At 51.7% G+C, this 23,640-nt stretch overlaps 1 protein-coding gene across 3 annotated transcripts in view; it reads left to right on the plus strand.

The window, feature by feature from the left end:
- The window catches only part of LOC147102997 (ras-associating and dilute domain-containing protein-like), a 148,010-nt gene that overhangs the window by 33,198 nt on the left and 91,172 nt on the right, over window positions 1-23,640 (plus strand). For all 3 annotated transcript variants that reach the window (XM_085964020.1, XM_085964019.1, XM_085964018.1), the window contains exons 2-6: window positions 877-1,191; window positions 2,425-2,660; window positions 3,633-3,955; window positions 5,968-6,672; window positions 14,144-14,181. In XM_085964020.1, coding sequence (XP_085820146.1) covers window positions 877-1,191; window positions 2,425-2,660; window positions 3,633-3,955; window positions 5,968-6,672; window positions 14,144-14,181 — 1,617 coding nt within the window. The remainder of the gene's footprint in view (window positions 1-876; window positions 1,192-2,424; window positions 2,661-3,632; window positions 3,956-5,967; window positions 6,673-14,143; window positions 14,182-23,640) is intronic.

Below are 23,640 nucleotides of genomic sequence, written 5' to 3' on the forward strand. Positions count from 1 at the left end.
GTGTGAGTGTGAGAGCGAGAGTGTGTGAGTGTGTGTGTCTGTGAGTTGTGAGCATTAGCTGAGGACAGACTCAGTGTGAGCTGTGATTGTGCTGCTGACATGCTGGGCTCACACAGAAGGTTGGTGAGGTGTCAGAGGGCACAGGGTGAGTGTGAGCTGGCAGCACAGGGCACAACCCTCACCTTCGGGACTGAGTAGCAGGTGTGGGGGCTGCCTGGGTGTAACAGGCAGGATATTGAGTGGGTTGGTTACAGACCTTTCCTGGAAAAGTGTCTGTTTTTGAGAGTCCGTACATGAGGGAGAGGGCACGGGAGTGGCGTTGCGTTCTCTGAGCAAGTGCTCTCTCTGGCGTGATGCTGACACCCGTGCGGGGTTAAGTCTGAAGCGGAGTTAGTACAATGAGATCTGGGAGTCCGACAACAATTTCGAGGGAGTGCCAAGGACTGAGAGTGTGGGATGATATTTACACAACAAAACAGAGCCACAACTTATCGAGCGGTGAGTGGCAGCTCAAACAGGCAGAGAGCACATGGTTTGTACAGGGCAGGGTGAAGCTAACAGGGAGCGGCCATTCCTTGTCTATCAATCTCATGGGTGGCAAAGGCCAGTTCAAGGCTGGGAAGGTCAGACTTTGTCAGGCATCCACATATGCACACTCCCTCGCAGGAGCTACTGGATAGTGGGGCAAAACCAGAAGCCTGGACCGATTGTTCCTCTCCTTACACCAGTGTTGCACTCCGACCACAGCCCTCGGGTGAGATTGTCTAACTGGGCACCGATCTTGGGATCCTCCTGTGCTGTGTAGCTCAGCAAGCGCTCAGTCTAGCCGCTGGACCAGAGAGGGGCTGCGTTAACCAAGAGATTCTTTCTTCCCAGGTCCAGTTTGTCGGACACCACAGTCAAATCCAGTGAAGGTTTTGGGGTGAGGCAGCCGGCTCGGAGCAAGATCAAGCGGCACAACAGGGGCCTGGCCACGGTGTTCAGGGGCCGCAGCTTCAAGGACGAGAAGTCGGGCGATGAGGAGGGAGGAGACGGAGCCACGGACGACCCCACGGAGCTCTCCACGCAGGTCACAGCCCCCGGGGTGCTCAAGATCTTCGGCCATGAGATCTGCGCAGGCGCCAACTACAAGAGTGTCCTGGCGACGCCCTGCTCCAGTGCGCAGGAGCTGGTGAAGGAGGCGCTGGAGAGGTTGGTACTTGCCATTCCTTTCGATGCTTTGCTTCGTGTTTCGGTAGGAGGCTGAAGGGTAGGGAATCGCCTCGGGCAGGAGCGTAAGACGGGCAGCCTGTTTGACACCACGTCCGATTCACTTTCCCATTGACCGGAAAGACTCGCATTTCTCCAGCACCTTTCACCACCTCAGGACGTCCCAAAGTACTTTACAGCCAATGAAGTACTTTTTGAAGTGTAGTCACTGTTGTAATGTAGGAAACGCAGCAGCCAATTTGCGCACAGCAAGCTCCCACAAACAGCAATGTGATAATGACCAGATAATCTGTTTTAGTGATGTTGGTTGAGGGATAAATATTAGCCTGGGCACTGGGGAGAACTCCCCTCCTCCTCTTCCAAATAGGGCCATGGGATCTTTTTACGTCCACCTGAGAGAGCAGACGGGGTCTGGGTTCTCCGGAAGTTTTGAATCAGGCAGAGCTGCCGATTTGCCAGCGTACGTTTTACGAGACCACCTAAATCTCGATGCGACGGGGGGGGGGGGGGATGTGATCCCTCCCAGTGCCGAATATCCAGTCTGTTCTAGTTGGGTGAGGGGGGCACCAAGTGGGAAATAACAAGGGGCAATTCCCCAAAGCAGGCTCAGCACATCATCGTAAAACACAGGCCCTGCTCCCACCCTGTACCCTGCCAGCACCCGGGCCAGCTCCTTGCTTACAATAAACTCATCATTCATTTCATTCTGTGCCAAGGCCAGCAAAGTCTCTCGGCCCTCGTGGCCCCCAGCTCATTGTACTTTCACTGGGTTTGAGAGGACAGAGGTCTTGCAGATTTGAGGTCGGTCCTGTTTGGTGCAAGTTGAGGCAAAAAAATAGAGAGAAAACTCTGGGACTTGGGGCCACCTGAGATGGAGGTGGTGAAAGTCTCCTCTGTCAAGCCGACATGGAGTGGGCTTGGCGAGTCGCAGCTTCCTCGGCCTTTGCCACACAATGCAAAACTGCCCCTGGTGGTAAACTCTCTCTGAGAGGCCACATGTCACACTGATATCATAGTGGGTTCAGCAAAGCACATTGAAGGAACAGTGTGGAGGATTCGACCTGAAACATTGACTCTGTTTCTCTCCCCTCGATGCTGCCTGACCTGCTCAGTGTTTCCAGCACTTTCAGTTGTTATTTCAGTGTAGAGGGAGCTTCACTCTGTATCTAATGCGAGTGGTGATTTGAGCAGAAGGCTTGTGTTTGATGTTATCAGATATTCCCTGGACAAGAGTTCTGGCAGTGACTACGTCCTGTGCGATGTGATTGGGCAGTCGGATGAGGACCACCAATGGAGGACGGAATGTTTCCGGGTTGTGAGTGACGGTGAGAAGCCCCTCATTCTGCAATCACTCTGGAAACCGAAGGAGGGCTTCGCTCGGAGGTTCGAAATCCGCAGGAAGGTGGATGTGGAAGAAATCGCAGCAAAAGAAAAAGACACGGTGACAGCAGGTAACGGGTCACCGGCTGAGGGACAGGTGGCGACAGGGTGAAGGCGGGGGGGGAGACTGAGAGAGGGACAGGCGGAGAGAGACCGACAGAGGGATAGGCGGAGAGAGACTGACAGGGCGACAGGCGGAGAGAGACTGACAGGGCGACAGGCAGGGGGAGACTGACAGGGCAACAGGCGGGGGGAGACCGACAGAGGGACAGGCGGAGAGAGACTGACAGACGGACAGGCGGAGAGGGACAGGCGGGGGGGGACCGACAGAGCGACAGGCGGAGAGAGACTGACAGAGGGACAGGCGGGGAGAGAGACCGACAGAGGGACATAGAAACATAGAAGATAGGAGCAGGAGTCGGCCATTCGGCCCTTCGAGCCTGCTCCGCCATTCAACGAGATCATGGCTGATCATCCAAACCCTAGCACCCGGTCCCTACACCGACAGCCATCCCACCCAAGCCCTATCCCCATAACCCCACGTATTTAATCCCCCCTAACACTAAGGGCCAATTTTAATCATGGCCAATCAACCTAACCCGCACATCTTTGGACTGTGGGAGGAAACAGGAGCACCCGGAGAAAACCCACGCAAACACGGGGAGAATGTCTGTGTGGAGTTTGCACAGTCACCCGAGGCCGGATTTGAACCCGGGTCCCTGGCGCTGTGAGGCAACAGTGCTAACCACTATGCCACCGTGCGACAGGCGGAGAGAGACCGACAGAGGGACAGGCGGAGAGAGACCGACAGAGGGACAGGCGGAGAGAGACCGACAGAGGGACAGGCGGAGAGAGACCGACAGAGGGACAGGCGGAGAGAGACCGACAGAGGGACAGGCGGAGAGAGACCGACACCGATGAGCCTGTGCTGCGTCACGCCCTGATACCTCCCCCGTGCTGCGTCACGCTCTGATACCTCCCCCGTGCTGCGTTATGCTATGATACTTCCCCCATGCCCTGATGGCTCCTCATTGCCCTCGCAGGGATCAATGCCCAGGCTCGCAGGCTGCAAATGACTCGGGCACGCGCATCATCAGCTCTGACAGAAGAGGAGATCGAAAGCAGCTTTGCTCTTTGGCGGAGTGTCAGTGAGCTGAATCTATCGATGAAGACCAGAGAAACGAGGCAGAGCATCCGGAGTGCTCAGATCGAAGCCCTGGACCCTGAGGGGGACAAAGATCGGCCGTGTCTCAGCATCGAGAAAGAGGAGACTGAAAGCAGCGACGACAGTTCCACCCAGTACTCGGTACACCCACCCTTCGAGTTCCCCTACTTCTTGCTACTCCAGGGTTACAGTTCCAGGCAGGTGAGAGCGGGTCTGCGAACGTTAACTACCAACTTATTCAAAGCAACTCTCCCTCCACTGCCAGTCATCTGCTCTCTCTCGCTCTCTTTCTCTTGCTCTCTCTTACTCTCACTCTCTTACACTCAAACTCGCTCTCTCATCTTCTCGCTCACTCTCCTCTTGCTCTCCTCTCGCTCTCATTCTCTCTCTCGCTCTCTGTCTCTCTCTCACTCGCGCTCTCTCACAGTCTCTCTTGCTCACTCAGCCGTGGCTCAGTGGGCAGCACTCTTGCATCCGAGTCAGAAGCTCGTGGGTTCAAGACCCGCTCCAGAGGCTTGAGCACAAAATCCAGGCTGACACCCCAGTGCAGTACTGAGGGAGCGCCGCACTGTCGGAGGGGCAGTACTGAGGGAGCGCCGCACTGTCGGAGGGGCAGTACTGAGGGAGCGTCGCACTGTCGGAGGGGCAGTACTGAGGGAGCGCCGCACTGTCGGAGGGGCAGTACTGAGGGAGCGCCGCACTGTCGGAGGGGCAGTACTGAGGGAGCGCCGCACTGTCGGAGGGTCAGTACTGAGGGAGCGATGCACTGTCGGAGGGGCAGTACTGAGGGAGCGCTGCACTGTCGGAGGGGCAGTACTGAGGGAGCGCTGCACTATCGGAGGGGCAGTACTGAGGGAGCGCTGCACTGTCGGAGGGGCAGTACTGAGGGAGCGCCGCACTGTCGGAGGGGCAGTACCGAGGGAGCGCCGCACTGTCGGAGGGGCAGTACCGAGGGAGCGCTGCACTGTCGGAGGGGCAGTACTGAGGGAGTGCTGTACTGTCGGAGGGGCAGTACTGAGGGAGTGCTGTACTGTCGGAGGGGCAGTACTGAGGGAGCGCTGCAGTCGGAGGGGCAGTACTGAGGGAGTGCTGTACTGTCGGAGGGGCAGTACTGAGGGAGTGCTGCAGTCGGAGGGGCAGTACTGAGGGAGCGCTGCAGTCGGAGGGGCAGTACTGAGGGAGCGCTGCACTATCGGAGGGGGCAGTACTGAGGGAGCGCCACACTATCGGAGGGGGCAGTACTGAGGGAGCGCCGCACTGTCGGAGGGGTAGCACTGAGGGAGTGCTGCACTATCGGATGAGACGTTAAACTGAGGCCCTGTCTGCTCTCTCAGGTCGTCGTAAAAGATCCCATGGCACTGTTTGAAGAGGAGCAGGGGAGTTATACCCGGTGTCCTGGCCAATATTTGTCCCTCAATCAACATCACTAAAACAAATTACCACGTCATTATCACATTGCTGTTTGTGGGAGCTTGCTGTGTGCAAGTTGGCTGCCGCGTTTCCTACATTACAACAGTGACTATCTTCAAAAGCACTTCATTGGCTGTAAAGCGCTTTGGGACGTCCAGTGGTCGTGAAAGGTGCTGTAGAAATACAATTCTGTCTTTCTCGCTTGCTGTCTCTCTGTCTCACTGTCTCACTCGCGCTCTCTCGATCTATCTCTCTGTTTCACTCTCACTCTCTCACTCACTCACTCTCTTTCTCTAGCTCTCCCTCTCGCTATCTCGCTGTCTCTCATTCTCTCACTCTCTCTCGCTTGCTCGCTCTCGCGCTCGCTCTCTCTCCCTTGCTCTCTCTCCCTGGCCCCCTCCCAGGCCCCGGCCCTGGCTCACGCTCCCTCGCTCTGTCACTCTTTCTCTCGCGCTCTCTCTCTTGCTCTGGCTCTCTCTCTCTCTCTCACTCACTCACTTTCTCTCACTCGCTCTCTTTCTCTCTCTCCTTCTCGCTTTCGCTCGCTCTCCCCCGCTCCCTTCCCCTCTCGCTCCCTTCCCCTCTCGCTCCCTTCCCCTCTCGCTCCCTTCCCCTCTCGCTCCCATCCCCTCTCGCTCCCTTCCCCTCTCGCTCCCTTCCCCTCTCGCTCGCTCTGTCTCTCTCTCCCCTGCGCTCTCCCTCTCTCGCGCTCGCTCCCTCTCTCGCGCTCGCTCGCTCTCTCGCGCTCGCTCGCTCTCTCTCGCGCTCACTCACTCACACGTGTTCCTTGTGTTTGATTCCAGGATTTTGTCATTTACGTGCTGAGTGGAACCAGCCACATATTTGGCCGCTACTTGGATGAGTCGAGAGGCAAGGAGGAGGAGCGGGCGAAGGTGGACATCCCGCTGTCGGCCCCGGACATCTTGCCGAGACACTGCTGCGTGCGACGGCAGGAGCTGAGACCTGGCGGGGAAAGCGGTGAGGTGGTGACACTGGTGAGGCCCGGGAAAGGCGCACCAGTCACCCACAACGGGGTCCCGCTTGACAAGGAGACGCGGCTACACGCGGGCGACCTGCTGGGGATGGGCGCCCACTACCTCTTCATGTACAAGGACCCCACCCTCGCCAGCTCGCACCACGGCCAGAGACCAGCCTGGTTCCCATCTCCCGTCCTGTGCCTGAGCCCTGGGGGCGAGCTGAAGTGCAAGATGTGCGGCTGCACGATCCAGGACAGTCGGAGCGGGGACACGACTTCTCGGCTAAAGCTGGCGATCCCCAGACTACGGGACTCAGAGGGCACAGAATACATTTTCACGTACGATCTATCACAGGAAGACGCACTATTGAACAGGATCATTGACACGCCGGAGGAGGACACCATGGACTTCAAGCTGACTCCAGCCTTCCTGCTCAGTCTCTGCATCCAGCACTCGGCCACATCCTTCCACCCAGCAGATTTCCGCAAGCTCTTGTTGAGGATAGCGAGCCAGATCCAAACAGTGATGTGGGTCAGTGCACATGTTTCTCTTCTGTTTAATGAATGTTAGGGACAGCAATCCAAATATACCCCACACCCCTCACTGTAACACTCGGATATACCCCACACCCCTCACAGTAACACTGATATACCCCACACCCCTCACTGTAACACTGATATACCCCACACCCCTCACTGTAACACTGATATACCCCACACCCCTCACTGCAACACTGATATACCCCACACCCCTCACTGTAACACTGATATACCCCACACCCCTCACTGTAACACTGATAAACCCCACACCCCTCACTGTAACACTGATAAACCCCACACCCCTCACCGTAACTCTGATATACCCCACACCCCTCACTGTAACACTCGGATATACCCCACACCCCTCACAGTAACACTGATATACCCCACAACCCTCACCGTAACACTGATATACCCCACACCCCTCACTGTAACACTGATATACCCCACACCCCTCACCGTAACTCTGATATACCCCACACCCCTCACTGTAACACTCGGATATACCCCACACCCCTCACAGTAACACTGATATACCCCACACCCCTCACCGTAACACTGATATACCCCGCACCCCTCACTGTAACACTGATATACCCCACACCCCTCACTGTAACACACTGATATACCCCACACTCCTCACTGTAACACTGATATACCCCACACCCCTCACTGTAACACACTGATATACCCCACACCCCTCACTGTAACACTGATATATCCCACACCCCTCACTGTAACACTGATATACCCCACACCCCTCACTGGAACACTGATATACCCCACACCCCTCACTGTAGCACTGATATACCCCACATCCCTCACTGTAACACTGATATACCCCACATCCCTCACTGTGACACTCGGATATACCCCACACCCCTCACTGTAACACTCTGATATACCCCACACCCCTCACTGTAACATAAGAACATAAGAAATAGGAGCAGGAGTAGGCCATACGGCCCCTCGGGCCTGCTCCGCCGTTCAATAGGATCATGGCTGATCTGAATCTAGACTCACGTCCACTTCCCTGCCCTCTCCCAGTAACCCCTAATTCCCTTATCTGCTAGGAAAATGTCTATCTCCATTTTAAATTTATTTAATGTCGCAGCTTCCACAGCTCTCTGGGGTAGCAAATTCCATAGATTTACTACCCTCTGAGTGAAGAAGTTTCTCCTCATCTCAGTTTTGAAAGGGCAGCCCCTTATTCTAAGATTATGCCCCCTAGTTCTAGTCTCACCCATCAGTGGAAACATCCTCACCGCATCCACCCGATCAAGCCCCCTCACAATCTTATATGTTTCGATAAGATCGCCTCTCATTCTTCTGAACTCCAATGAGTAGAGTCCCAACCTACTCAACCTTTCCTCATACGTGAACCCCCTCATCTCTGGAATCAACCGAGTGAACCTTCTCTGAACCGCCTTGAGAGCAAGTATATCTTTTCTTAAATATGGAAACCAAAACTGCACACAGTATTCCAGGTGTGGCCTCACCAATACCCTGTATAACTGCAGCAAGACTTCCCTGTTTTTATACTCCATCCCCCTTGCAATAAAAGCCAAGATTCCATTGGCCTTCCTGATCACCTGCTGCACCTGCATACTAACCTTCTGTGTTTCATGCACCAGGACCCCCAGATCCCTTTGTACTGTAACACTTTGCAGTTTCTCTCCATTTAGATAACTTGCTCTTTGATTTTTTTCTGCCAAAGTGCATAACCTCACACTTTCCAACATTATATTGCATCTGCCAAATCTCTGCCCACTCACTTAGCCTGTCTATGTCCTTTTGCAGGTTTTTTATGTCCTCCTCACTCACTGCTTTCCCTCCCATCTTTGTATCGTCGGCAAACTTGGATATGTTGCACTCGGTCCCTTCCTCCAAATCGTTAATATAGATTGTAAAGAGTTGGGGTCCCAGCACTGACCCCTGCGGAACACCACTCGTTACTGATTGCCAGCCCGAGAACGAACCATTTATCCCAACTCTCTGTTTTCTGTTAGATAGCCAATCTTCCACCCATGCCAGTATATTACCCCCAATCCCGTGATTTTTTATCTTGATCAGTAATCTTTTGTGTGGCACCTTGTCAAATGCCTTTTGGAAGTCCAAATACACCACATCCACTGGTTCCCCTTTATCCACCCTGTTTGTTACATCCTCAAAGAATTCGAGCAAATTTGTCAAACACGACTTCCCCTTCGTAAAACCATGCTGACTCTGTCCTATTAAATTATGTTTATCCAAATGCTCTGTTACTGTTTCCTTAATAATGGACTCCAACATTTTACCAACCACAGATGTTCGGCTAACTGGTCTATAGTTTCCAGCTTTTTGTCTACTTCCCTTCTTAAATAAGGGTGTTACATTAGCAGTTTTCCAATCTGCCGGGACCTTTCCTGAGTCCAGGGAGTTCTGGAAAATGATCACCAGTGCATCCACAATCCCTACCGCCACTTCTCTCAAGACCCTAGGATGTAGGCCATCAGGTCCGGGGGATTTATCCGCCTTAAGTCCCATTATTTTACTGAGTACCATCTCCTTAGTGATTTTAATCGTGTTTAGCTCCTCCCCACCCCATTGCCCCCTGTTTGTCCAGTGTTGGGATATTTTTAGTGTCCTCTACTGTAAAGACTGATACAAAATATTTGTTCAGCGTCTTTGCCATCTCCATGTTCCCCACCACTAGTTTCCCAGTCCCATCCTCTAAGGGACCAACGTTCACTTTAGCCACCCTTTTTCTTTTTATATAGCTGTAGAAACTCTTGCTATCTGTTTTTATATTTTTTGCTAGTTTACTTTCATAATCTATCTTCCCTTTCTTAATTAATCTTTTAGTTATTGTTTGCTGGCTTTTAAATGCTTCCCAATCTTCTATCCTCCCACTAGATTTGGCTAATTTATATGCCCTTGTTTTCAGTCGAATACTATCCTTTATTACTTTAAGCCACGGATGGCTGTCTTTTCTTTTACTCCCCTTTTTCCTCAGTGGAATGTATTTATCTTGAAAGATGTGAAATATCTCCTTGAATATAGACTGTTTTGATTTCTTACCATGTTTTGATTTCTTTTTGGGTTCAATAAAGACTCATTTCTGAAAGAGAATGTTGTTTAATCTAAAGTCTTGTTCAAGACTTTCTACAGCTTTTTACAGAACACACTATGCTGTGATGCATCTAGAATGAAACTGAAAGTAAAACTCCTCTGGACTGCTTGTCTCTCACATGACCTCTGCTGGTCAGGCACAAGTAATCAAAAACACAGACAAATATGCTGTAAGGCATAAGTAATCAAACACAGACAAATATCATCACTATTTGCTGATATCATTACATAGACCACAGCTCTTGTACCGTCTTACACTTTAATCTGTTTTCCCAGTCCACTTTAGTCAATTCTACTCTCATACCTTCATAGTCTCCTTTATTTAAGCTTAGTACGCTGGTTTGAGATCCAACTCTCTCACCCTCAAACTGAATTTGGAATTCAACCATATTATGGTCACTCATTCCAAGGGGATCCTTTACTAGGACATTTTTTATTAATCCTGTCTCATTACACAGGACCAGATCTAAGATTGCCTGCCCCCTGGTTGGTTCAGTTACATACTGCTCAAGGAACCCGTCCCTAATACACTCTATGAACTCTTCCTCAATGCTGCCATGCCCAATTTGATTAGTCCAGTCAATATGAAAGTTAAAATCCCCCATGATTATAGCTGTTCCCTTATTACAAGCCCCAACTATTTCCTGATTTATACTCCGACCAACAGAGTTGCAACTGTTAGGAGGCCTATAGACTACGCCCACGAGTGACTTTTTCCCCTTATTATTCCTTATCTCCACCCAAACTGTTTCACTATCCTGATCCTTTGACCCAATATCATTTCTGACTATTGCAGTGATTCCATCCTTGATTAACATAGCAACCCCACCTCCCTTTCCTTCCTGTCTGTCCTTCCTAATTGTCAAATACCCTTGTATGTTTAGTTCCCAGTCATGATTATCTTGCAGCCATGTTTCCGTAATGGCCACCAGATCATACCCATGTGTAGTTATTTGCACCGTCAACTCGTCAATTTTGTTACGAATGCTGCGTGCATTCAGATAAAGAACTTTCAAATATGTTTTCTGACAATTTATTCCTGCTTTTACCCCTTTTACTACTTTACCTTTATCATTATACATTCTGTCCCTTCCTGACACGCTCTGGTTTTTAATTCCCCCACTGCTACCTTGCACTATTGCCTTCTCCGCTGTCATTTTTATTTTTCGCTCTCTTAAAACCTCCCCCCCACTAATTAGTTTAAAGCCCTCTCTACAGCTCTAGTTATTCGATTCGCCAGGATTCTAGTCCCAGCACTGGCCAAGTGAAGTCCGTCCCAACGGAACAGCTCTCTCCTGTCCCAGTACTGATGCCAGTGTCCCAGGAAGCAAAACCCATTTCTCCCACACCAGTCTTTGAGCCACGCATTTAACTCTCTAATTTTATTTGTCCTAGCCAAATTTGCACGTGGCTCAGGTAGTAATCCAGAGATTATTACCCTTGTGGTTCTGCTTTTTAATTTGGCCCCTAGCTGCTCAAACTCCCTCAGCAGAACCTCCTTCCTTGTCCTATCTATGTCGTTGGTACCAACATGGACCACGACAACTGGATCCTCCCCCTCCCACTCCAAGTTTCTCTCCAGCCCAGAGGAGATGTCCTTAACCCTGGCACCGGGCAGGCAACACAGCCTTCGGGACTCTCGCTCTCAGCTGCAAAGAATTCTATCTATCCCCCTAACAATACTATCCCCTACCACTACAACATTTCTTTTATCTCCCCCCACTTGAATGGTCCCCCGCTCCACGGTGCTGTGGCCAGGTTGCTCATCCTCCCCGCAGTCCCCGTTCCTATCCTCAGGGAGTAAGAGCCTCAAACCTGTTGGACAAGAGCAAGGGCTGCGGCTCCTCCAACACTACCTCCTGGATCCCCGTACCTGCCTCACTTCTAGTCACACCATCCTGTCCCTGGCCACGGACTACATCTGAATTAATTAATCTAATTGGTGTGACTACCCCCTGATACACAGAGTCCAGGTAACTCTCCCCCTCCCTGATATGCCTCAGTGTTTGAAGCTCGGACTCCAGCTCTTCAACACGGAGCTGGAATTCCTCGAGCAGCCAACACTTACTGCAAATGTGATCACCGTGAGCATCAATGGTGTCCACCAGCTCCCACATATTGCAGCAGCAACACATCACCTGATCTCCCATTCTATGTAATTAATTAAATTTATTAATATTATTTTTAAATACCCTCTGCCCCGATTCTAGATGATGAATATCGCACCTTAGAAACTATAAACCACATAGTTTAAGCTTAAAAAAGAGAGAAATACTTACCAACCAATCACTTACCCGCTTTCTGGTGATGTCACACTTGGATTACTTTTTACCTCTCTCCTTCCCTCTGACTTCAGAGACTGGAGACTGGTGAACCTACCTGGCCTCCCGCCGACACCCGCGGTCTGAGGCCTTACCTGGGTCTCTGAAGCCTTTTTAAGCTTCCCGCTCACGTCTCCCGTAACACTGATATACCCCTCACTGTAACACTCGGATATACCCCACACCACTCACTGTAACACTGATATACCCCACACCACTCACTGTAACACTCGGATACACCCCACACCACTCACTGTAACACTGAGATACCCCTCACCCCTCACTGTAACACTCGGATATACCCCATACCCCTCACTGTAACAGTCTGATATACCCCACACCCCTCACTGTAACACTGAGATACCCCTCACCCCTCACTGTAACACTGAGATACCCCTCACCCCTCACTGTAACACTCGGATATACCCCATACCCCTCACTGTAACAGTCTGATATACCCCACACCCCTCACTGTAACGCACTGATATACCCCACACCCCTCACTGTAACACTGATATACCCCACACCCCTCACTGTAACACTGATATACCCCACACACCTCACTGTAACACACTGATATACCCCACACCCCTCACTGTAGCAGTCTGATATACCCCACACCACTCATTGCAACACTGATATACCCCACACCCCTCACTGTAACACTGATATACCACACACACCTCACTGTAACACTGATATACCCCACACCCCTCACTGTAACACACTGATATACCCTACACCCCTCACTGTAACACTGATATACCCCACACCCCTCACTGTAACATTGATATATCCCACACCCCTCACTGTAACACTGATATACCCCACGCCCCTCACTGTAGCACTGATATACACCACACCCCTCACTGTAACACTCGGATATATCTCACAGCCCTCACTGTAACACACTGATATACCCCACACCCCTCACTGTAACACTGATACACCCCACACCCCTCACTGTAACACTATGATATACCTCACACCACTCACTGTAACACACTGATATACCCCACACCCCTCACTGTAACACTGATATACCCCACACCCCTCACTCTAACACTCTGACAGCCAGGTTTCTAGCTCAGTAACGCCCGGTAGCTTTGTGCCCCAGTGTGGGAGGAGCTGTGCGTGCGGGAATGCTGAGCTGGGCCCCTGCGCGTGGAGTTTGGAACCTTCGGCACTGGCGGTCGTGGACTGAGGCCCTCACATTCTGGATCATTCTGGGCAGCACGGTGGCACAGTTAGCACTGTTGCCTCACAGCGCCAGGGACCCGGGTTCAAATCCGGCCTCGGGTGACTGTCTGTGTGGGGTTTGCACATTCTCCCCGTGTTTGCGTGGGTTTTCTCCGGGTGCTCCGGTTTCCTCCCACAGTCCAAAGATGTGCGGGTTAGGTTGATTGGCCATGATAAAAAACTTGACCCTTAGTGTTAGGGGGGATTAAATACGTGGGGTTACGGGGATAGGGCTTGGGTGGGATGGCTGTCGGTGTAGGGACCGGGTGCAAGGGTTTGGATGATCAGCCATGATCTCGTTGAATGGCGGAGCAGGCTCGAAGGGCCGAATGGCCTACTCCTGCCTTCTATGTTTCTATGTTTCTATCATTGTGAGGGATGCCGGAGTCTTTAGCATCACATTCCTCAACGCTGTCATCATTTCCACCCAAGCTGTGATTTGGACAGCTTGATTCAGGAGGATTGGCTGAGGCAGCACTGGGCTCATTGGGGACTGGGGAGGATTCGCACAAAGAATTCCACAGTATCTGCAGCAAAGAAACAGGCCATTTGGCCCAACTGGTCCGTGCCGGTGTTGATGCTCCACACGAGCCTCCTCCCACCCGTCTTCATCTCACCCTATCAGTGTAGCCAGGTCGGTGGGCCGGGTTGGTGGGCCGGGTCTCCGCTGTTGTATTGGGGGGAGACTGACTGCTCTTCCCCCTGGAATGTCAGGGCTGGAACATTCTGCTTGGTCTCCGCTAGAGTTCAGGGAGATCTTGACGCCTCTAAATTGTTTTTTTTCTTCCTTAGGAAAAGACAAAGGCACTCGCAGCCAAACAGAGAGAGCAGTAAGTAGCAGGCGGCACCCTGCGGGTGACTGGGCGGTTTAGGGGGGGTATACGGGGTGTGTGGGGGGGTGGGGTGTGTAGACGTGTAGTGGGGTTGGGGTGTAGGGGGGTGGGTGGGTGAGGGCGGAGCTGTCTGACTGGTGTTGGGGATTTGGGGATATACTTGGTGTGCAGACACTGAGTAAGTCAGTGTTGTGGAAGTGGAATAACCCGATCCTGTCCGAGCGCTCACAGATCCTGGACACAAGCAGAAAATGGAAAATCAAGTTGTGGCAAACGGTTAAAGCGGAATCGTTCACCTTCCGCTCGCTCCACACTCAATTCAATTCAATTCAATTCAAATCGCTTTATTGGCATGATAAGGTACATCTTATGTTGCCAAAGCATCGAAAAACATTTATGGTTGAACACATAAACGCAGATCTATTCATACAGTGTATAAACAGATATATCCCTGAGTGTATAAATATACATTCGTATAATTTGTATATACTCTTTTCTTAGGTTTACTGGTTGTCCCTCTGTTTATGGCAAGCTGTAACATAGTGTGCCGCTAAGGTTACACAGTTTCTCTGTTCCCCTAGTAGGTATGGGAGTTTTTGGTCGTCATTCAAATTTCTGAATTCAGGGCATATTTGTGAGAATTTTTGGTAGAAATTCTCCCTGATGCCCTGATATTTTCCACAAGCTGTGAGGAAGTGCATCTCTGTCTCCACCACTCCCTGACTGCAGTGAGAGCATATCCTGTCCTCTCTTGGCAGCCGGGTCTGTCTGTGTCTGCCTTTTTCGATGGCCAGGCTATGTTCACTAAGTCTGTACCTTGTCAAGGTTTTTCTCAGTTTGCTATCCTTTACCATGGTCAGGTATTCAGCCATGTTGTATTGTCTGTTTAGGGCCAAGTAGCAATTGAGTTTGTTTTGGGTTTTTGTTGTTTCTGCCCAATATGACAGGTATTTTTCCTTTTGCTTGGTGACAATTGTGTTGGGTCGAATTCTCTGTGCTACGATGTCACTGTCCTGGGGCTGGTTATTGTTAGTAGTGTTAGTGGTTGCTTCACTGAGTCCCAGGACTAGTTGACTGAGGGTATTCTTCTTTATGGTCCTCTCTTGGCATTTCAAGACTTCGCAATGATAGCAGTGGGGGTTGCTCATTTTTAGGTGTTTCCAAAATTTGGTGGCTCTTTTTTGGATAGTAATTATTAGTGGATATTGGCCTAGTTCTGCCCTGCATGCATTGTTTACGGTTTTCCTTTGAGTCCGGAGGATACTTTTACAGAATTCTGCATGTAGGATCTCAATTGGGTGTTTGTCCCATTTTGCAAATTCTTGTTGTGTTAGCGGTCCCCACACCTCACTGCCATAGAGTGCAATTGGTTCAATTACTGATTTGAAAATTTTGAGCCAAATGCTAATTGGGATTTCTATTTGGATTGATCTTTTAATGGCATAGAAAGCCCTTCTTGCTTTCTCTTTCAGTTCATTCACAGCCAGATGAAAATTTCCCGTAGAGCTGATTTTTATGCCCAAGTATGTGTAGTTAGTGGTTTGTTCGATTTTAGTTGTTCCTAGTGTGAAATTTATTCTGGGTCCCTGATGTCTGGATCTTTGCTGGAACACAAGGACTTTGGTTTTTTGGGGGTTTATTGTCAGGGCCCAGGTCTGACAGAACGACTCCAGCAGATCCAGGTTCTGCTGTAGACCCTCCTTAGTTGGTGACAGCAGAACCAGGTCATCTGCATAGAGGAGGAATTTAACCTTGGATTCATATAGGGTGAGGCCGGGTGCTGTAGATTGTTCAAGTAGTTTTGCCAACTCATTTATGTAAATATTAAAGAGTGTCGGTGAGATGGGCGAGCCCTGCGTCACACCACGCCCCTGTGGGAAGTATTTTTTTTGTTTGTCTCCAATTTTAACTGCACATTTATTGTTTGTATACATTGATTTAATTACATCATATGTTTTTCCCCCTACACCACTTTCAATAAGTTTCAAGAATAGACCGTCGTGCCAGATGGAATCGAAAGCCTTCTGGAAATCTATAAAGCAGGCAAAAATTTTGCTTTTGTTTTGATGAACATGTTTGTCAATTAGGGCCTGTAGCGTGAAGATATGATCTGATGTACTATAGTTTGGTAGGAATCCAATTTGGCTTTTACTCAAGACATTGTGCTCCTCAAGGAAGTTTATAAGTCTTTTGTTTATGATACTACAGAAAACCTTCCCCAGGTTACTGTTTACACAGATGCCTCGATAGTTATTTGGGTCAACTTTGTCCCCACTTTTGTATATGGGCGTTATGAGTCCTTTGTACCAGATATCAGGGAAGTAACCGACACTCGGAACCAAGTTGAAGAGTTTCAGTATAGCCAATTTCATTTTATCGTCCGTGTGTTTAATCATCTCGCTTAGGATGCCGTCTGCACCACAAGCTTTTCCTGGTCGCAGGTCCTTGAGTTTTTCAATTAGCTCTTTTTCAGATATTATGGGGTCTATCAGGTTTTGGTTATCTTTTATGGCAAATTCTAGCTTTGCCAGTTTTTCGCATATTTGGTATTGCTCTGGGCTTAGTGTGTTTTTCTGGTATAATTTTTCAAAATGGTTTTCTCATGTGTCTCCGTTTTGAATGGCCAATTCGTCGTGTTGTTTTTTGTGTAATGTATTCCAGTTGTCCCTCTCTCCACACTCCCTCTCTCCACACTCCCTCTCTCCACACTCCCCCTCTCTCCACACTCCCCCTCTCTCCACACTCCCCCTCTCTCCACACTCCCCCTCTCTCCACACTCCCCCTCTCTCCACACTCCCCCTCTCTCCACACTCCCCCTCTCTCCACACTCCCCCCTCTCTCCACACTCCCCCCTCTCTCCACACTCCCCCCTCTCTCCACACTCCCCCCTCTCTCCACACTCCCCCCTCTCTCCACACTCCCCCCTCTCTCCACACTCTCTCTCTCTCTCCACACCCCTCACTGTAACACTATGATATACCTCACACCACTCACTGTAACACTCGGATATACCTCAGACCCCTCACTGTAACACTGATACACACCACACCCCTCACTGTAACACTCGGATATACCCCACACCCCTCACTGTAACACACTCTCGCTCTCCACACACTCTCGCTCTCCACACTCTCTCGCTCTCCACACTCTCTCGCTCTCCACACTCTCTCGCTCTCCACACTCTCTCGCTCTCCACACTCTCTCGCTCTCCACACTCTCTCGCTCTCCACACTCTCGCTCTCCACACTCTCTCGCTCTCCACACTCTCTCGCTCTCCACACTCTCTCGCTCTCCACACTCTCTCGCTCTCCACACTCTCTCGCTCTCCACACTCTCTCGCTCTCCACACTCTCTCGCTCTCCACACTCTCTCGCTCTCCACACTCTCTCGCTCTCCACACTCTCTCGCTCTCCACACTCTCTCGCTCTCCACACTCTCTCGCTCGCCACACTCTCTCGCTCGCCACACTCTCTCGCTCGCCACACTCTCTCGCTCGCCACACTCTCTCGCTCGTCACACTCTCTCGCTCGCCACACTCTCTCGCTCGCCACACTCTCTCGCTCGCCACACTCTCTCGCTCGCCACACTCTCTCGCTCGCCACACTCTCTCGCTCGCCACACTCTCTCGCTCGCCACACTCTCTCGCTCGCCACACTCTCTCGCTCGCCACACTCTCTCGCTCGCCACACTCTCTCGCTCGCCACACTCTCTCGCTCGCCACACTCTCTCGCTCGCCACACTCTCTCGCTCGCCACACTCTCTCGCTCGCCACACTCTCTCGCTCGCCACACTCTCTCGCTCGCCACACTCTCTCGCTCGCCACACTCTCTCGCTCGCCACACTCTCTCGCTCGCCACACTCTCTCGCTCTCCACACTCTCTCGCTCTCTCTCCACACTCTCTCGCTCTCTCTCCACACTCTCTCGCTCTCTCTCCACACTCTCTCGCTCTCTCTCCACACTCTCTCGCTCTCTCTCCACACTCTCTCGCTCTCTCTCCACACTCTCTCGCTCTCTCTCCACACTCTCTCGCTCTCTCTCCACACTCTCTCGCTCTCTCTCCACACTCGCGCGCTCTCTCTCCACACTCGCGCGCTCTCTCTCTCTCTCTCTCTCAATTCAATTCAAATCGCTTTATTGGCATGACAAGGTACATCTTATGTTGCCAAAGCATCGAAAAACATTTGTGGTTGAACACATACACGCAGATCTATTCATACAGTGTATAAACAGATATATCCCTGAGTGTATAAATATACATTCATATAATTTATATATACTCTTTTCTTATATTTAGTGGTTGTCCCTCTGTTTATGGCAAGCTGTAACATAGTGTGCCGCTAGTGTTACACAATTTCTTTCTTCCCCTAGTAGGTATGGGAGTTTTTGGTCGTCATTCAAATTTCTGAATTCCGGGCATATTTGTGAGAGTTTTGGGTAGAAATTCTCCCCGATGCCCTGATATTTTCTACAAGCTGTGAGGAAGTGCATCTCTGTCTCCACCACTCCCTGACTGCAGTGAGAGCATATCCTGTCCTCTCTTGGTAGCCTGGTCTGTCTGTGTCTACCTTTTTCGATCGCCAGGTTATGTTCACTAAGTCTGTACATTGTCAAAGTTTTTCTCAGTTTGCTATCCTTTACCATGGTCAGGTAATCAGCCATGTTGTATTGTCTGTTTAGGGCCAAGTAGCAATTGAGTTTGCTTTGGGTTTTTGTTGTTTCTGCCCAATATGACAGATATTTTTCCTTTTGCTTAGCGACGATTTTGTTGGGTCGAATTCTTTGTGTTACGCTGTCACTGTCCTGGGGCTGGTTATTGTTAGTGTTAGTAGTTACTTCACTGAGTCCCAGGACTAGTTGACTGAGGGTATTCTTCTTTATGGTCCTCTCTTGACATTTCAGGGCTTCGTAATGATAGCAGTGGGGGTTGCTCATTTCTAGGTGTTTCCAAAATTTGGTGGCTCTTTTTTGGATAGTGATTATTAATGGATATTGGCCTAGTTCTGCCCTGCATGCATTGTTTACGGTTTTCCTTTGAGTCCGGAGGATACTTTAACAGAATTCTGCATGTAGGATCTCAATTGGGTGTTTGTCCCATTTTGCAAATTCTTGTTGTGTTAGCGGTCCCCACACCTCACTGCCATAGAGTGCAATTGGTTCAATTACTGATTTGAAAATGTTGAGCCAAATGCTAATTGGGATTTCTATTTGGATTGATTTTTTAATGGCATAGAAAGCTCTTCTTGCTTTCTCTTTCAGTTCATTCACAGCCAGATGGAAATTTCCCGTAGAACTGATTTTTAAGCCCAAGTATGTGTAGTTAGTGGTTTGTTCAATTTTGGTTGTTCCTAGTGTGAAATTTATTTTGGGTCCCTGATGTCTGGATCTTTGCTGGAACACAAGGACTTTGGTTTTTTGGGGATTTATTGTCAGGGCCCAGGTCTGGCAGAACGACTCCAGCAGATGCAGGTTCTGCTGTAGACCCTCCTTAGTTGGTGACAGCAGAACCAGGTCATCTGCATAGAGGAGGAATTTAACCTTGGATTCATATAGGGTGAGGCCAGATGCTGTAGATTGTTCAAGTAGTTTTGCCAATCCATTTATGTAAATATTAAAGAGTGTCGGTGAGATTGGCGAGCCCTGCGTCACCCCCCGCCCCTGTGGGAAGTATTTTGTTTGTTTGTCTCCAATTTTAACTGCACATTTGTTGTTTGTATACATTGATTTAATTACATCATATGTTTTTCCCCCTACCCCGCTTTCGATAAGTTTCAGGAATAAACCGTCGTGCCAGATGGAATCGAAAGCCTTCTGGAAATCTATAAAGCATGCGTAGATTTTGCTTTTGTTTTGATGAACGTGTTTGTCAATTAGGGCCTGTAGGGTGAAGATATGATCGGATGTTCTATAGTTTGGCAGGAATCCAATTTGGCTTTTACTCTCTCCACACTCAATTTCAATTCAATTCAATTCAAATCGCTTTATTGGCATGACAAGTTACATCTTATGTTGCCAAAGCATCGAAAAACATTCATGTTTGTTCACAAAAATACAGATCTATCCATACAGTGTATAAACAGATATATCCCTGAGTGTATAAATATACTTTCATATAATTTACTCTCTCGCTCTCTCGCCACACTCTCTCTCTCTCCACTCTCTCTCTCTTTCTCTCCACACTCTCTCTACTTTCTCTCTCTCTCTCGCTCTCTCTCCACTCACTCTCTCTCTCTCCACTCTCTCTCTCTCTTTCTCTCCACACTCTCTCTCTTTCTCTCCACACTCTCTCTCTCTCTCGCTCTCTCTCCACACTCTCTCTCTCTCTCTCTCCACTCTCTCTCTCTTTCTCTCCACACTCTCTCTCTCTACTTTCTCTCTCTCTCTCTCTCTCCACACTCTCTCTCTCTCTCTTCACACTCTCTCTCTCTCTTTCTCTCCACACTCTCTCTCTCTACTTTCTCTCTCTCTCTCTCGCTCTCTCTCCACACTCTCTCTCTCCACACTCTCTCTCTCCACACTCTCTCTCTTTCTCTCTACTCTCTCTCTCTCTCTCCACACTCTCTCTCTCTTTCTCTCCACTCTCTCTCTCTCTCTCTCTACTTTCGCTCTCTCTCCACTCACTCTCCCTCCACAGACGCTGCCTGACCTGCTCAGTGTTTCCAGCATTTTCTGTTTTTATTTCAGATTTCCAGATATTGACCAGAACTGGTGTCTGCTGGAGTTTGTGCTGCACACAAGTCTCCTCCCAATGACCTCTCCCCTCCCTGCCCTCTATCCCCCTCTATTCCCTTCTCCGTCATGTACACATCAAGTCGCTCCTTAAATGCGTCAGTGCTATCGGCTTCAAGCACTCCATGTTCTCAACTCCCCCCCACCCCTCAGAGCCCAGGGATGAGGCACTGCCTGTGTTCAAGTCTCTGAGTGAGATGTACTGACCGGGGGCAGTGACTACACTGGACTCTTCACACCATCCATTTTCTGAATCTCTGTAACGTACCCTGCACCCCTCACTGTAACCCTGATATCTATCTATATATATAAACTGGTCCGTCCGTCTGTCTTTCTGTCTGTTTGTCTGTCTGTCCGGCTATACAATCAAAAGTTATAGAGCGTACCTACACATATGTTTTATCAAAAGAAAACTTATCATTAGGGGACTCTAATAGGCGTATTTACTTTTTGGTCAGACAAAAATTGTTCCGACAGCATACAAAAAAGGTTCAAAAAACGGCAACATTCCACTCATTAGCGTTGAGTGACGTGATGGTTGACCAATCGGTGCGTCACGGGGGGCGTTTCATTGCGTGTGTGGGCGGGCCTAATCCTTCTGAGCTGAGGTGAGTGGCCGCCATTTTGATTCCTAACTATTCATTTATTTTTCCCACTTTCTGCGTGTTTATTTTCAAATCTAGATTTCCAGCAAAAAAAAAGTTGCTTTTAAAACACAATTAAATTGTTTTTAAAAAAAGTTAATTAATTTGTAAATATTTTCTCTAACCTCATTAATTTTCCTACCTTTCACCCTTTTCTTTCCCTCTTGACTCGCTACCTCCGCCGGGCGCTGCCACCTTCCAGGGTTACCCCGCCTGCAGGCCTCGAAGCCTCGGCCTCTCCTCCCCAGCCACGCCCGAGCTAGGCACCTCACGTCCCGCTCAAAAAGCGGCCCGCGATCGCCGCCATCTTTGTAAAGGCTGGCGGGGCGGGCCTGAGCCGAGCGTAGCCACCGCCGCCATCTTTGTAAAGGCTGGCGGGGTGGTACGGAGCTCCGCGGAGCCATCGGCGGTGCTGGGCTTGGGTGCTTTGTGGCCTGCGGCCGAACGGCGGCTGCGGAGCTCGGGCTACCCGGGGCGCTGGGCTCAGCTGGGCCATGTCAGTGCGGGTGCCTGAGGCCCCGGCGCCTAGCCTTCTCCAACCGCCGCCGGCAGCGCAACTCTCAACACTGGCAGAGGGGAGAGGGTCTGCTGGCTCTCCCCCTCCTCCCCCCACACCCCCTTTCCTCCCCCACCCCTTCCCCCCTTTTCCCCCCTCCCCCTCCTTGCCCCCCTTCCCCCCTTGCCCCCCTTCCCCCCTCCCCCTCCTTGCCCCCCTCTTCCCTTGCCCCCCTCCCCCCCTTCCCTTGCCCCCCTCCCCCCCTTCCCTTGCCCCCCTCCCCCCTTCCCTTGCCCCCCTCCCCCCTTCCCTTGCCCCCCTCCCCCCCCTCCCTTGCCCCCCTCCCTTGCCCCCCTCCCCTTGCCCCCCTCCCCCCTTCCCTTGCCCCCCTCCCCCCCTTCCCTTGCCCCCCTTCCCTTGCCCCCCTTCCCTTGCCCCCTTCCCTTGCCCCCCTCCCCCCCTTCCCTTGCCCCCCTCCCCCCTTCCCTTGCCCCCCTCCCCCCCTTCCCTTGCCCCCTCCCCCCCTTCCCTTGCCCCCTCCCCCCCTTCCCTTGCCCCCTCCCCCCTTCCCTTGCCCCCTCCCCCCTTCCCTTGCCCCCTCCCCCCTTCCCTTGCCCCCTCCCCCCTTCCCTTGCCCCCTCCCCCCTTCCCTTGCCCCCTCCCCCCTTCCCTTGCCCCCTCCCCCCTTCCCTTGCCCCCTCCCCCCCTTCCCTTGCCCCCTCCCCCCTTCCCTTGCCCCCTCCCCCCCTTCCCTTGCCCCCTCCCCCCCTTCCCTTGCCCCCTCCCCCCCTTCCCTTGCCCCCTCCCCCCCTTCCCTTGCCCCTCCCCCCCCTTCCCTTGCCCCCTCCCCCCCTTCCCTTGCCCCCTCCCCCCCTCCCTTGCCCCCTCCCCCCCCTTCCCTTGCCCCCTCCCCCCCCTTCCCTTGCCCCCTCCCCCCTTCCCTTGCCCCCTCCCCCCTTCCCTTGCCCCCTCCCCCCCTTCCCTTGCCCCCTCCCCCCTTCCCTTGCCCCCTCCCCCCCTTCCCTTGCCCCTCCCCCCCTTCCCTTGCCCCCTCCCCCCTTCCCTTGCCCCCTCCCCCCCTTCCCTTGCCCCCTCCCCCCTTCCCTTGCCCCTCCCCCCCTTCCCTTGCCCCCTCCCCCCTTCCCTTGCCCCCTCCCCCCTTCCCTTGCCCCCTCCCCCCTTCCCTTGCCCCCTCCCCCCTTCCCTTGCCCCCTCCCCCCCTTCCCTTGCCCCCTCCCCCCTTCCCTTGCCCCCTCCCCCCTTCCCTTGCCCCCTCCCCCCTTCCCTTGCCCCCTCCCCCCTTCCCTTGCCCCCTCCCCCCTTCCCTTGCCCCCTCCCCCCTTCCCTTGCCCCCTCCCCCCTTCCCTTGCCCCCTCCCCCCTTCCCTTGCCCCCTCCCCCCTTCCTTGCCCCCTCCCCCCTTCCCTTGCCCCCTCCCCCCTTCCTTGCCCCCTCCCCCCTTCCCTTGCCCCCTCCCCCTTCCCTTGCCCCCTCCCCCTTCCTTGCCCCCTCCCCCTTCCCTTGCCCCCCCTCTCCCCCCCCTTCCCTTGCCCCCTCCCCCCTTCCTTGCCCCCTCCCCCCTTCCCTTGC

The sequence above is a fragment of the Somniosus microcephalus genome, chromosome 21, assembly GCF_052327205.1.
Source record: "Somniosus microcephalus isolate GS21.2 chromosome 21, FLI_Smic_1.0, whole genome shotgun sequence".
Taxonomy (NCBI): Eukaryota; Metazoa; Chordata; class Chondrichthyes; order Squaliformes; family Somniosidae; genus Somniosus; species Somniosus microcephalus.